This window comes from Bactrocera oleae, chromosome 6 (genome assembly GCF_042242935.1).
Source record: "Bactrocera oleae isolate idBacOlea1 chromosome 6, idBacOlea1, whole genome shotgun sequence".
NCBI classification, from domain to species: domain Eukaryota; kingdom Metazoa; phylum Arthropoda; class Insecta; order Diptera; family Tephritidae; genus Bactrocera; species Bactrocera oleae.
In genome coordinates this window covers 23,650,652-23,667,014 of record NC_091540.1, presented here as the reverse complement: position 1 = coordinate 23,667,014, position 16,363 = coordinate 23,650,652, and the positions used below count along the sequence as shown (strand labels likewise).

The 16,363-nt window shown below is 37.2% G+C and overlaps 1 protein-coding gene across 5 annotated transcripts in view; it reads left to right on the top strand.

The window, feature by feature from the left end:
• Positions 1-16,363, top strand: part of olf413 (DBH like monooxygenase olf413) — a 237,236-nt gene that overhangs the window by 207,953 nt on the left and 12,920 nt on the right. For all 5 annotated transcript variants that reach the window (XM_036360265.2, XM_070112116.1, XM_036360264.2 and 2 more), the window contains one exon: positions 14,052-14,220. In XM_036360265.2, the coding sequence (XP_036216158.2) occupies positions 14,052-14,220 (169 nt within the window). The remainder of the gene's footprint in view (positions 1-14,051; positions 14,221-16,363) is intronic.

Genomic DNA, 16,363 nt, shown 5'->3' with positions numbered 1-16,363 from the left:
ATATCGTAACTATGAATCTTAGCTGTTCAAATTTTTGTTTCTGGAGCTGAGCAGTTTTAGATCTCAACACTTAAAAACTCTCTTGCCTTTTCTGACTCGGCTAATTCCGCACGTATGTGGATTGCGCCCCGCGGTTGGACCGAAGGAGGGTAATCGTTGGGTTATTATTATTATTATTATAAAAAAACATAGTATTATATTAAATTAAAACATGAGTATATAACCTAAAGTAAAAGTTAGTTAGATGTTGATATTCTCGAAAAGATTCACACTTGTAATAAATCTGGGAGCATCTAAGTTATGTTTTTAATTAAAATATATAATAAGCAAAATTACATTGACTTATTCTGATCGAGGAATAATACAAGTATATTGTTGATTCAGATTTCCGTATGACCACAGATTTGACAATCATACGGAAGAATTTCGAAAAGAGATTATCACAATTTACACTTCAAATATCTTTGAAAAAGCCCACCACTTACTTGCCACTTTATAAATTCCGCGTATGCAAATGAAATTAGAATTGTATGTTTTTCCGTTTAAAAATGTTCACAAAATTCGTTTATTTATGATATGTAATTACAAAGGGATAATTCTAACGCAATCACTCCCTGGTCGCATACCAGTGAAGCGGTAAGAAAAATATATAAAAAATATTTTATTATAAAAAATGAGCCAAGAAAATGCGGTTACGCGCCAAAGGCAAGTTCGGTGTTCCACAATCGCTGAGAGAAGAAGGATGTCCGCTTCGAGGACAGATGTTTTGTTCGGTGTGTTGTGTAGAGATCCTAGTCGGTGTGTGTGCGGCTGTATGATGAGTTGTGTGTGTGCTAGTGTTGTCTTGTGTGGTATGTGGGTGTTTTGCTGTTTCCAGGTGTGGTGCGTGTTTTTTTTTTTTTGTTTTTTGTGGCGAGATGTGAAAAAAACATCAAAAGACACTGTTGCCCTTACAACAGTAGTGTGAGACTTTAACCCACTAAAAAAAACATCTCAAGAACATATCTCATAGCTTTTTTATGATTCCCCTGCGGAACTACCGTTAAGTATTACATCGCAGGGGTGGCTAGGCCTATTTGCTACAACGTCTTAGGGATTTAAAAGCTGATTTTGGCTGTTTGCCGCACCATATCGCAGTCGCTCTAATCTTCGCTGCTCTTCAAGAACCTTTGTGGCCCAACATCTTACATAATCCCACATTCTGGCATCAGTCTCTCAAAAATTTGGGTATCCAAATTCTTTCTATCTGTCGCATATTGCGGACAAAGGAAAAAGACGTGTTCTGCATTCTCTTTCTCACTGCCACAATATGAGCACATTTCTGCCTCATCGTGACCATATTTATAAAGGTATTCCCTAAAACAACCATGCCCACTTAGGAGCTGCGTCAAGTAAAAGTCAACATTGCCATTTACACCAGGTTTTAACGTCTTTGATCAACCTGTGCGTCCATCGTTTTTTGGGCGCTGTATCCCACCGTGCTTGCCATTCATTTACACTCTGCTGTCTTTCTTCTTCGCGCTCTTTAGCTGTTAGAGGCCTGCCTAGATTTTTACTTTTATCGTAAACTCTCTTATGCTCCAGAGCCATTATGTCAGATGGCATTATACCAGATATCACTCCAGCGGCTTCGTGCGACACTGTGCGGAAAGCGCTGGCAACCCTAAGTGCACTTAACCTGAACAAGGATCTTACTGGTTCGGCGTATGATTTTTGCTTTAGAGCGTTGGCCCACACTGGCGCTGCATACATTACTATTGATTGGGTTACTTTTGTCAATAGTAGCCTTCTGTTCTGACTAGGTCCGCCTATGTTAGCCATTATTCGACTTAAGGCCGTGTTTACTCGTGCAGCTTTTTCGCAAGCTTTCTCGAAATTTGTTTTATAGTTTATTCTCGCGTCAATTATTACGCCTAAATATTTGAGAAAAGGCTGTGACGTGATGCTATGTCCGTCAATATTTAGGGTGATGGCTTCCATTTTCTTCCTGCTTGAAATTAATAAGGCTTCTGTTTTTTGTCCTGCCAGTTGCAACTTCGCTGTTGTTAGCCATACTTTAATTTTAAGTGCAACAGTACTGCATATGCGCTCAATTTGGTGCAGTTCTTTTACCACGATTGTCACCGCAATATCGTCAGCATACCCAATTAGTTTTACTTCTTTCGGCATTGGAAGGCGAAGGATTCCGTCATATAATATGTTCAATAGAAGTGGACCCAGTACCGATCCTTGTGGTACTCCACCAGTCACTTTGTACCGCTTGACACCGTCAACTGTGTCATATAGCAACACTCTATTGTATAAATAACTATTAATAATTCGCCGGAGATACAATGGCGTTTTAAGGGTCTCTAAAGCTTGAGTTATGTGGGCCCAACACGCAGAGTTGAACGCATTTTTAACATCCAAGGTAACGACTGCACAGTATTCCTTGGAGCCATACAACCACCTAGTGCCCTCAACAGCTTTGCCTGCTATTTCGGTCAGTTTTTTTATCGCGTCAATTGTCGAGCATCTTCTGCGAAAACCGTGTTGATAGTCAGATAGGCCCTCTACTTCTTCAAGGTATTTTTCTATCCGATCACATATGATCCGTTCAAAGATCTTACCACTGGTATCGATCATACAAAGTGGCCTGTACGAACTTGGGTTTCCTGGTGGCTTATTAGGTTTTGATAGCAGAACCAAACGTTGTCGTTTCCAAATATTCGGAAAAACTCCATCCCGCAGACACTTATTGAAAAGTTCTGTGAAGTATGTAGTTTTGAACTTTAAAGCAGTTTTTAAGGCTCCGTTTGGAATACCATCCAAGCCAGGCGCTTTTGCATTATCAAAACGTTCCGATGCTTGCACTACCTCATTGTCATCGACTGGTAGAAAAACGGGGCGTTCTAGGTTGTCAGAGGGTTGTCCCCCCCTTGCTTGCGTTTGTTGTGCTGGAAACAGGGTTTCTACTACAGCCTTTAGTAATACAGGGCAGGTCGGCATTTGCCCTTTATCGCCTCTAATTTTTGACATTACAACCTTATACGCTCCACCCCATGGGGTTTCATCTGCTTTGTCACAGAGTTCTTTAAAGCATGTGGATTTGCTTTTCCTAATTGCTGCTTTAAGTTCTTTTCGTTTTCTTTTAAAACTCTCGCGTAGCCGCTCATATTCCACGGTACCTCTACTTCTTTGATATTGTCGCCTAACTCTGTGACAGCTACACCTCAAATCAGCGATTTCGCTATTCCACCAATAGACTGGGTTTCGACGGCGGTCTTGCTTTTTCCTTGTCATAGCAGCATCGCAAGCTCTGCTGAGAGGTGTGGTGTGTGTGCCAGTGTTGTCTGGTGTGTCTGAGTTCTTCGGGGCGGAAATTTTAACTAATTTGGCCATCTCGGGCCCCCTATTCGAATGTTCAGCCTAGCAGTCGCTGTAGCTGTTGCAACGTTGCCACAACGTTGCTGAGTCCGGACGTGCGGCGATAGTTCGGCCTACGCCTAGTCGGTGCTACGTTGTGCTGACGCCATGGACGGGACTCCGATCGGGGTGCCGTTCTTCGGCGACGTGCCACACGATTGGTTTGCTGCGGTCGGTTTGCGCCGCGGATTCGTGGGGCAGGCTGCCGACTGACCTCTCGCCTCGTAGTACGGTGAAACAACGTGTGATACTGCCTGCCACACATTTGGCACAAAGCACCGGAGTCGCATTCCTGCGTCGTGTGTGTATGTGCCAGACAATTGTTGCAATGCCCATGCGCCTGGGCAACCTGCTGGCGTTGTGTCGGCGACATGCCCTTGAAGAGCCCACAGTGCTGCAACTTGTGTGGACGGCAACAAGGGGGCATCGGATGCGATGGGGCGCCTCTGGTGGAGACGGAACGGCTGCGGATGCTCGAATACTATTACGAGCGGTGGTTGACGGTGCGGTTGCGGCTGGTGTTCGGGGCGCCGCGCTTGGCATAATCCCAAGGCGAGGCACAGTGATGGCCGATCGCACTTTTTGTAATTTGTCATATTATATTTGCGGTTTTTTATTTCTGTTTTCGGTTATTTAGACGGATATTTCGATTTTTTTTCTTGTAGGTATTAATGAACGGATGGTTTACTACATGCGTTTTCGCTATTATTTGAGATTGGCAGGAAGCATAGTTTAATGAGCGGTCTGGTGAGCGTTCCGTTTCGAGTACGGAGGTCAACTACTCGTATATGACCGTCGGAACAATGATGTAGCTTCTCTATGCAACCAAGTCGCCATTCTGTAGGAGGAAGACAATCGTCATTAATTAAGACAAAATCTCCAAGCTTTGGCGCCTTTTCGGGAGTTTTAAATTTGTAGTTTCCAGCTACTTTTTTAAAGTGGGATTTGAAGCTTTTTACAGCTGATTCCCATAAACCACCCATATGAGGAGCGCTTGGAGTTAATACCTTGGGGAGCGTACTTTTGTACAATTTCAGGTGAGACTTGCCTGACAAAATTCACGAACTGTTTTTCTGTGGCTCTTTGAGCTCCTATAAATGTCTTGCCATTGTCGCTCATGAGTTTTGACGGAAAACCGCGTCGTCCGACGAAGCGATCAAATGCCGCGAGAAAAGCCTCCTTTGTCAGATTCGTACATAGCTCGAGGTGCACTGCTTTTGTCGTAAAACAGACAAAGACAGCCACATAGCCTTTCATGAGGGTGGGAGACCTTAACATGGATGCCTTTATCTAAAAAGGCCCAGCAAAGTCGACCCCTGTAATGGTGAAAGGCAGAGCGAAGTTACAGTGTTCCGGTGGAAGTGCTGCCGTAATCTGCGTTCGCATCTTCTGCTTATGCATAGTGCAGATCTTGCACATGAAAATGCATTTCTTTATTTTGGGCTTGAGTCTTGGAATATAAAATTCTTGACGGACTATTTGTTGCATGAGGCGATGATCTGCGTGTAGCAATAGCACGTGGACATAGTTAAGGTATAAGGTGGCAAGTTGCGATTTCTCTGGGATAACTATGGGATGACGTTCGTTATACGTCAGGCTGGCCGACCATTCGCACGGAGTACTCCTTTCGTGTCAATGAATGGATTTAAGACTAAGAGTGAGCTCTTTTTATCTATTGGCTTCGATTCTCTTAGTAATGATATTTCTCGGCTGAAGTAACGGGCTTGCGTAGATGCGATAAGAGCGACCTTTGCTTTTTGTAAGTCTAGGTGCGTCACTGTCTCGCATTGGGAGTGTAATGAAGACACTCCCTTAAGTTCAATTTTGAGTCGCTCTATGAACTTGAGCATGTAAGCGATTACCCTGAGGGCTCGGGGATACGAGGAAAATCGCTCAAGGATGCCATTATCCTGCAATGTTGCGTGAAAGGAGTCGATTTTTCGACTTTCTGGGGCAATTATATTGCGCATGGGCGATTGTGGCCAAGAATCAGGAGATTCTGTTAACCATCGGGGGCCAATCCACCAGAGGGTGGTGGTGACAAGGTGCAGGGGTTTGCACCCTCTTGTACCTAGATCAGCAGGATTGTTATTTTAAAATAATAATTTATATTGTGCCATGTTTAAATGCGTTTGTACGATGGACACGAGTTTGGCTAGTAGTAGCGCTCCACATAATTCAAGTCGTGGTAGACTTATTGTTTTTAAAGGAGCCACTTTTGCTTTTGCTACTAGTAAGTGGCATGTGGTCGCAGTGTCGCTTTGTGTGCGAACATATATAGTTGCGCAATATGCCTTTTCAGAAGCGTCACAGAAGCCAGTGTAGTTCGACTTTGTGCTCTGGGGCATAATTTACCCATCGTGAGATTTGTATCTGTGAGATATCATTTAGATTGCTCGCAAACTGGGACCACTTTTCTAAACGAAGTGGTTTTACTTGTTCGTCCCAGTCGGTTCCATCTAACCATAATTCTTGTAATAGGATTTTGGCTTGTATCATAATTGGCGAAAGCCATCCTGCGGGGTCGAAAAGTTTTACCACAGAGGATAGAATTTATCGCTTTGTTATGGCGGATAATGCAGATATTGACTCTGTCGTGTATGAAAATTGGTCAGATATCGCATTCCATTGGATCCCCATAGTTTTTGTTGTACTTTCCTTTTCGAATTTAAGGAAATTAGTATCTAACAAATTTTCATGTGGTATATTTTTTAAAATATTAGGGTGATTCGCCGTTATCTTTTTCAACGGAAACCCTGCGGTTTTGAGGGCTTTTACCACTTGTGATAGTGTCTCGTATGCTTGTGGAAGACTGTGACTTCCAGACAGGATATTGTCTGCATACGTTTGTGTTTTTGACTTGGTGTTTTCTGCCAATTCGTGCAATGTTCGAATGGCTAGATAAGGAGCACAGTTGACGCCAAAGGTAACTGTTTTCAATTTATAGTCGCGGAGTGGTCTATCGGGAGATTTTCGGAAAATAATTCGCTGAAAATCTTGATCTCCGTTAAATACGTATTTGAATATACGCTAATTTAAAATGAGTAGCACAAAATCTGGTTGGAGCGTGGGTCCCGTAAATAGGATATCATTTAGGGAATTCCCCGAGCTGGTGGATCTTGATGCATTAAAGACAACTCTTACCTTAGTTGTTCTTTTGTCTGGCTTTACTACTGCATGATGAGGCAAGTAAAATGAGTAATATTTGCCATTTATGAGTTTTTCGCATGGGCTTACTTCCTCCATGTGGTCTAAATGGAGATATTCTTCTAACACGCCATCGTATTCTGGCTTAAGCTCACCTTTTTTAAGTAAGTTTTTTTCCATACTTAAAAACTGCTGTATTGCAGAGGTGCGAGAGTGACCTAAGGCGAGTGTGTTAGGAAATTGTTGTTTTAGTGGTAGTCGTACGACGTACCGACCATTATCTGATCTAGTAGTTGTGGCTTTGTAAAAGTCTTCACAATACTGATCTTCAGGAGTTGTGATTGATATGGGGGGGGAGTTCTTCTAACTCCTAAAATTTTTTCAATTGTGAATTGAGGTAATCGTTTGAGATTTCCTCAACATGAGTGGTCATGGTGGTAACTGTTTCCGAAACTAGTCCACTTAGGATCCACCCAAAAATGGTTTTTTGTGCCAAAAGTTTATTTGAAATTTTCTCAATACCTTCGAGTATTATCTGTGGTATGAGATCGCTGCCTAATAAAAGGTCTATTTCAGCGGGAGTGTTGCAGTTGGGATCTGCTAGCTTTAGGTGGGAAACCTTTTGCCAATGCTTGCTATTTATATGACAGCTTGGAAGCATATTTGTAAGTTGCGGTAAGACTATAGCTTCTGCTTGTATGTGCTTATCCGCTTGGGGGGAAATTAGGGTAATTGGGCAGATTTTATTTGAGTTTTGGACTACTCTTCCGCCCATTCCCGTGATTTTAAAATTGGCTAGTTTTGTTGGCAGTTGTAGCCTATTTTGAGCCCTAGACGCTATGAAAGATCGTTGTGATCCTTGGTCTATTAAGGCTCTAAGTTTAAACAGCTCTCCTCGGTGTTCGATGGAGACGACTGCTGTGGGTAGTAATACCCTATTTTGTATTTCGCTGTGTAGCGTTTGAGTATTTTGTGCCTTTGAGCAGCATGATGTCATTTGGCAATTTTGGGTATTGTGGTTTTCGGGATTTGTAGTTGAAACTAAACCCGTGGTTCTCTTTATACTAATATATGCGCTCTTTTGGGGTGAGCTGGGAAATGTGCTGTAGTGAAGCATTGTGTGATGTCTTTTGTGACAATATAAGCAATTGAATTTGCTTTCGCACTCTTTAAGTGTATGCGCATGTGACAAGCAGTTTGTACAAAGTCTCTTTGTTTTTACAAAATTGTTTCGGTCGATAATATTCAATTTTTTTAATCTCTCGCAAGATTTGAGCTTATGCCCCCCTGTACATAGCTCGCGAGACGTTTGTTTGTACTGTTCGGATGTGAACGTTTGATTTCCGAAGTAGCTTCTATTTAAATTGTTGTTGCTACTGACTTGGGGTCTGTGGAAGCTTCTATTTAGGTCGTGCTGAACGGTTTTCGTTCTGACCATTTTTTTATCTACCCTTTCTGCGATTTCGTATTGGGTTATTAAAAGTCTTTCATCTGTTGCCACGTTGGGCATTTTTTTTCGAGATGAGAGCGATTGCTCCCACAAAAGTAACGATTTTTCTGGTATAGCGGCGGTGCATATATTTACCAGTATTGGGTCCCAGCTATCTGTGGGAATATTTTGTGTCGATAGAACCGACAAGCAATTAGAAACAGTGGATTGCAGTTTTATAAACTCTTCACTTGTTTCCTTTTGAATATTAGGCAAGTTCATTAGTATCGTTCCTTGCTTATCGACCAATATTCTTTCATTTTCATATCTTGATTTAAGAGCTTCCCAAGCCAAATAGAAATTATCGTCACTTAGTGCGAACTGTTTTACTATTACGCCTGCTTGGCCTTTTGTTTTGTATCGGAGGTGATACAATTTTTGTGCATTTGTTAATTTTGGATGGTTTATGTAAACGGCAGTAAACATGTCTCGGAAGGACGGCCATTGTTTATAACCACCATGAAATATTTCTGTGTAACATGCGGGCACCTTGAGATGGATGCCTGAACTTGCCTCTTGACTTTGTACTTGTGGCAGCTCTACTCGCTGATGTGGAGTAGTTGCAATTGCTTTTATTAGCTTTAGCTGATCGGAAATCATTACTTTAGTTTCTTCGAACTGGTCTAAGCAGTTTTCATATTTGGCGTAAGCCGAGGACTTAAAATTTTCTGGTAGATCTGAGTCATCTAATTCTACTATGGCGTCATGTGAAGCTTGGAGACGTATCCAAAAATTGTCGAGATTTTCCTTTTTGATTTCAAATGCCGATTCAGAATTATCTTGAATCGGAGAAGATGAAAATCGAGTGCAGTATCTTATTAAACTGTCACTCTCAGCAATGAATTTACTATTATATATGTAATGTCTTTCCCCCTTTTTTGTTTTGTAGCACCTTGCTTTGAGCGTGTAGCTTTTGCAGGTGTACATGGACTTTTTTCGTCCGAAATCATTTTTGGTACTTTTAGTAGTTGTGTAGATTTAGAATCTTTAGAATCTGCGTTAATTTAAAAAAGTTCAATTAGTGAAATGATTTATCTCAGTGTAAACTGATTAAATTTAAGCGAAATTCGTAATTGTAACGCGTAATCTCTTTTATATAAATAAGAGAATTAGTAAATCGGTTTATTTTTATTTATTTTTTTTTTTTAAATCGGATTAAATAAGATAGCGTGTTTCGTTGTTACGGTTTTTTTTTATTATTTTTCTCGATTGCATTGTTTATTTCAATAATTATTCAAAAATTGCAATATCTATTTTGTTATATCTTTTCTGTGTTCGTATGCATTATAGGGTATACCTATAAGCGAATTAGTATGTGTCAATGAGAGCTCGTATAAGAGATCAATGTACTTTATACATATGTATGCAATCCTACTTGTTTTTTGGTTGCCAAGAAACAAGGGGTATTGCCGGATTTGTGCCTATATGGACTTTGAATATAAATAATATTATAGAATTGTTTATTTTTTTTTCTTGTACGCACTCCTGCTTGTTTTTGTTTGCCAAACAACAAGGGGTATTGTCGAGTATGTGCCAAATTGGACTTTGGAATATATTAAATTAAATTGTATAGAAGCAATATATATAATATTGTTCACAATTTTTTATTATCGTTATTTATTTATTTATAGAATTATAAATAATTATTTTTCAATTTTTTTTTTTTTTTGTTAAGATTTCGTTTTTTCTTTACCGAACCGTTTAAAATGTTTTTTTTTTGTTTTTTTCGAATGCGCTTTTTTAAGTTCTTTAACTTTTAGTGGTACCCTAGTAGGGTATAATAATATGTCCCGTACTTGTATAAGTATGTATGTAAACGAGCGGACGTTGTTTCTGAGTTAAGAAAGAGCGCAAAAACGTAATTAGAAACGAAGTAATCGTATGTGCACTACGATTCGTAAATGTGCACTCTCGGTATATAAAGTAAATATGTACGTATGTATGAGAGTTAGATAGACACGTATATTGTATATGTTGCTATGTGGGTACTTTGTTTAATATTATTTATTTTTGTTGTTTCCACTTCACGGTTGCGGTACAAATTGTAGGAAGGGAATCATAAATTAATTAAAAGAGATTTGTATGAAGCTTTAAAGCCGCACTCTGTTCATACTCAAACACATATACTCACGCTTCCACAGACTCGCGATGAATGATTGAAACTTGAGGGCGATAAGAAAGAGAAGTTTTAATTGAAACGGGGATCTTCCCGCATCCATCGACCTGTACAAAATTTATTATCCTAATTGTGTGGGCGATGCAAGAAATGCTTTGTCGGGCTTTCGCTTTTGTTTGCGCAAATATTGTCTAATGTTAGAGGAATATGTAGAGTAACATAGAATTTCTTTTTAAGATAAGCTACTATATAAACTCAATTAAAAAAACAAAATTGTGGACGGGATTTAGACCAAGAGCTAGATCGATTTCATTCATATCAAAGGTAAAGTAAATTATATTTAAAAAAACTCAAATTGGATATTTGTTATTATTATAATAAGTATATAGGGACTCAGGGTAGTACTGACCCGATTTTAAAATTGATTGATTGATTGATTTATATGATACAACGTCCACCGGAATTTGCTTTATTTATTTAACCGTATCTCTGTGCTTCATGGAAAGCTTTCGGTGACTATATCGTACTGATTTGCAATCGGTCATCGGAGTTTTTCGAAAAAATGTCCGAGTTGAGTCTGAACCAAATTAATTTGATTCCGAATAAATTTGGTAAATGCTTAGATTTAGTACACGTTGATATCTCTTTAAAGTGTTCCGTTATTTAAAGTAAACCAAAAGACTCGTATCATCCTGCTTTGGAAATATCTGTCCAAATCATTTGCAAAGTACGGGATAATAATCATCAAACTTCGTGCTTCTGTACTCGATTTAACTTTGCAAAGATAATTTTAAAAAGTTAAATACAGAACTTACTACAATAAGAAGGCCTAATTATAATGGTGATATTGAATTGAGTGGTTCCCATTTTAATAATATTATTACGAAATTATTTGAAAAGTATGTTTTAATAGTAATTGTTAATAAAAGTAAAAGTATAAGTACGTGGTTTTCGAAAGAGTTATATAAATTGATAAACAGAAAAACTCGAGCCTTTAAACATTTAAAAAAAAAGCCGCTTCACTTGTCGACTATTCTAAATATTCTGTATTACAATATTTTGACCTTAACAAAAAATGTTATAGTAATTACTTAAATAAAGTAAAAAAGAATATTGTAAGTAATCCAAATCGTTTTATGATTTCGTCAACTCCAAACTCAGGATTTCCAAATTTCCGTCCGCGATGAAATACAAATTTATTTCAACTGACAATGATATTATATCCAATATGTTTGCAAAATGTTTCAAGTCAAACTACTGTAATAATTCTTTCAAAACTTTTTCTTATCAGCACTTGCCGTGCTCGAATACTTTAATTAACGCTCCAATTATTTCTGAAGAAGACGTCTTACTTAATTTAAATAAGTTGAAACCATCTTTTAGTTACGGCTCAGACATGATACCCTCATGCTTCCTTAAAAATAGTGCCAAATTTATTACTTGCCTTCGACAAGGATATTTAATTCCTCTCTTAAACACGGTATATTTTCTTCAATATGAAAACAGTCATTTACAATCCCTTTGCATAAAAGTGGATTTAGGTCCAAAATTGAACTACTATTGAAAACTATAGAGGTATTGCAAAACTATCAGTTATACCTAAACTTTTTGAAGCTATCATCGCATACCATATAACCTTTCCGATTTCTTCGTTATATTTCTCATCTCAGCATAGATTTCGTACAGGGAAATCGACTAACAAACTTGTTCGAATTTGCAAACCATGTATCATTGGGTTTTAGGGAACATAAGCATACGAATGTTATATACACAGACTTTAGCAAAGCTTTGGATAAAGTAAATCTCTCGATTCTCATATAGAAACATGATCTGCTGGGCTTGCAGCCAAGATTTCTTTAATGAGAAGCTTTCTATCTTTGTAATAGAACACAACAAGTGATATTTGAGGATACTCCTTGTTGTTAATTCACGATATCTCTTCGGTAATAGAATCCTCAAAAATTACGCTGACGACGTAAAGCTTTTAAATCATACACTTCAACTGATGAAAGGTGTCTGTTGCAAACAGACTTAAACAATTTGGTTGCATGGTGTGATAGAAATGATTTGCCATTGAATCTCAATAAATGTAAGGCGATGTGCTTTTCCCGTAAATCTGTGCACCCCTCTTTTTATGTAATAAAACACCATATTTTGGAGCAAGTTTTTAACTATGTTGATTTGGGAGTTAATATGAATCCTAAGTTTAATTTTAGTCTTCATATTGATTCCAGGTCTAGAAAGCAAAACCTGTCCTCAATTTTGTTAAACGTTGGTCTAGAGAATTAAAAGATCCGTATATTACTGAAACACTTTTTACAACTTTGGTTAGACCTATATTGGAATATGGCTCTGTTGTATGGAACCCTAGCTAGCAAATCCATACTGACAAGTTAGAATCGGTTCAAAAACAATTTTTATTTTTCGCCTTCTGTATTTACGATGAGATTCTAGGGTAAGTCTACCTCCATACACTAGTCGTTTAAAACTTATAACCTACACTTTCTAGTCATAGGAAAATGTTTGGCATAATATTCTTAGTGAAAATCTTGAACGGAAGAGTTTGCAGTTCTTTTCTCCGGTCTGAAATTCATTTTAGTATACTGGTCCGCTTTGTAAGGCAGTTTAGACCTTTACTGTTAAAAACCTGTAGATCAAATTTCGAACTAAACGAAGCATTCCACCGACATGACTCATGATTTTAATTCTCATTCCAGCACATTTGACTTATCTGACTCACATTTTTAAAAATTAAAAAGACTTTATTGTTTTCTCTTAAGGGGGTATTCTGGTCTAGAAATTTCAAGAAATCAATTTTTTTTTCATATTTTCAAAGTTTAACTATTCAAGAATGTGTGTACGAGAGGATTTTTGAAAATTCGAACTATTTTCGGAGATATAGGCATTTTGCTGGCGCGGCATTCAAACGAAACGAACGGCGGGCAAAACTTTAAACGCGTTTTTCTCGAAACTGTCTTTTTCAACCTAATACACATTATATCTCAAGTTCTACTGGACCAATTGACTTGAAATTTTCAGGGAATCTTCCTCATAGACTCCTCTCGGCCATGAACTAGCCCCATCCCCAAATTCCAAAATTTAGTATTTTTAAAAAATTTGAGAAAGTCAAAAAAGTTGTCCAAAAATTATGTTTTTTTTCAAACAGTCGCCATTTTATCAAAAAACATTCGTGTAGATTAATAATCTTTTTATTTTTTTCAATTTAGATAACTGGAAGGGATGAAATCATGGGTATGGCCACCTGCCAATTTTTCGAGACCCCCCACTTCATCGGCTGCTAAAAATTATTTTTTTGAAAAAAAAAATTATTTTAATTTTTTTCTGTACTCTTAAAAGGTTAATAAATAACATATAAAAAAATGGAGGGTAAAAATATTAATTGCCTATTTTATAGAGCACTTTAAAAAATACCTAAAAGTCATGCCTCTAGACCAGAATACCCCCTTAATAAATAAAAATGTAGCAATTTATTATTCGTAACTATAAATCTTAGCTGTTCAAATTTTTGTTTCTGTAGCTCAGCAGTTTTAGATCTCAACACTAAAAAAACTCTCTTGCCTTTTCTGACTCGGCTAATTCCGCACGTATGCGGATTGAGCAGCTCGCGTCGGTTTGGCGGGGGGAGGGTAATCGTTGGGTTATTATTATTATATTATTAAAAAATAAATATTTGAACTTAACCATTAAAACGCTAATTCATATAAAATTTGTGGTATTGAAACTCTACCAGTTTTTTTTATTTGTGTTGTATTCTATCATGTTATAAAACAGAGGTTTATTAAATTCGCTAATAAAAACAGTTATTATAAGGTATAAATTTAGCAAATATATTGATAAAAAGATTTTATTTAATAATGTGTATTAATATTTTAGTGATTCCAATCCTGTGCTGATTTCTTCGCCACCGGAATTGGCGGGCATGACGCTTGAGGCACGATTAATATCTTACGACTGGCAAAATCAGTTCGATGAGTTTCAAGAGGCAACTAGAAGTGGATCTTTTAAGCCACTTTGTTGGGGCGCGAAAAATCATGTTATTCCAGTAAGTACTTATATTGAATTTTTAAGCACTATTGTGCTCGAAACCAATAATAATCTTCTTAAAATCCATGCTTCCGAAGTTTGCTCCTTCTCTAATAGCACTAATCAATCAATCAATATCAACCTAATTTAGTCGAACTGGTAGTAAAGAAAATTTTATCATCATTACTTAAATGATAAAGGTACGCTTCTTTTAACGGAAAATAGGAATAACATCCCATATCCTATGTACAATAACTTCAAAACAATTAAGACAAGAAAAAATATTAACTTCGGTTGATACCCTATTGATATTTGCTAAAGTATTCGATCTGAACAATTTATTCAAATATTATACCATTGACTCGTATAATAGTTCATGCCAAATTTTGTGAAGATTTTTTCATATAAAAAAGTTTTCTTTACAGAACTTGATTTTAATTGGCCAGTTTGTATAGTAGTTATTTGCTAGCTATAGTGATCCAATCTGAACATTTTTTTCAGAAATCATACCGTTGCTTGAGATAATAATTCATACCACATTCCGTCAACATATCTTGGGAAATGAAAAAGTTTTCCATACAAGATTTTTGATCGTTCAGTTTGTGTAGCAGTTATTTGCTACAATGGTCCGATATCTGCGGTTCCGTCAAATAGGCAACTTCTTGATGAGAAGAGGATATGTGCGAAATTTCAAATCGATATCTCAAAAACAGAGAGACTATATTGCATATAGTATACAGACAGTCGCATCCACGTAAACACGGAGACATGATCAAATGGACTCAACTCGTCACACTTTCCGACGTTTCCTTTTATGTGTTACAAACATCGTGGTAAACTTAACATACAATGTTTAGGGTATAAAAAGATACGAATGCCATCAACAGTAAATATATAACCCATTTTATATGGAGCTAAAATTTTGCTATTTTAAAAATGCAGAATTTTCCTAAACTGCGTTTAAAATTATTATATATATTACATATGTATATAGTGACATAAATGCACATAATACATATTTAGTAACAAATTCACATTGCTTTATACATACTCCACTCATATTATAACGCCTTATGGAAAAGAATTGATATAACACCTTACACACCTCGCTCAGCGCGCACGCAAGCACTCAGCGATTCCATATACAAGTAATACACACAAATATAGAGCATGCACATTCTTTTATAAACATATTTACAGTCCAAAGCTAAGAAAGAAATTTCTCATAATGAATTTTTAGTCGTAAGCTGATCGTCAAACAAAATAAACGTCGATACAATTATTAATAAAACCACTCTACAAATTTTATTATTTCGATTTTCGGTGTGACATTTTTCAGCGTTGGTCTTAGGACCATTTGTTCGACTCAACAAAAGATATTTTGATATATTTTACTTTAGTATATAATTGTCTTATTCTTTACTTACGGGTCGATTAGTTGAACATAAGTCGGATTGTAATAATTACCTCAAACAATTTTCACATTTCTCCGATAGTAGATAGTAATGTTATGTGACCGATTCACTACTACATTCAAAAATGCATATGATAAAAATCTATGATATATATACATAAGAAATTTCTCATGAAATTGCAAAAGCACAAATAGACCACGAGAATTTCGCACGTGAATATTATATAATAGTACATTTCCATATATCGAAATATTTCGAGTGAAAAAACTAATGCAAGGAGGCAATATTTTACAAATTCAGAGAAGTATATCTCATATCATATTCGGCCAATTAAAAGCGAGATTTAGAATACAACATTTTCATTACGTCTTCTATGCGCAGATTAATGTCATTTAGATTCACGTACACTTCCCTTGGACTCTTTGACTTTAGTATGGACAACTTTGCTGCAAAAGTAGTCACAATCGGTCCTTATCTTCCCTAACTCACATAAATAGTCCTCAGATCTTCCGTTCGCTTTAAACAATATACCTATGTATATCGGTATACTATATGTATATATGTTTGGTAAATTAATAATATTCTGTGTTCTAAAGCTTTTCAGCGCAATGTGATTTGACATGAAAACGGATGTAATCAGTCTTTACCTTTCCTAGTCCCGATATTAGTCTTTCCTTACTTTTTATTCAATTCGATTAGGTTGGTTGTTTTTGTTAACGCTTTGAACTTAGCATGTAGTACTTATAC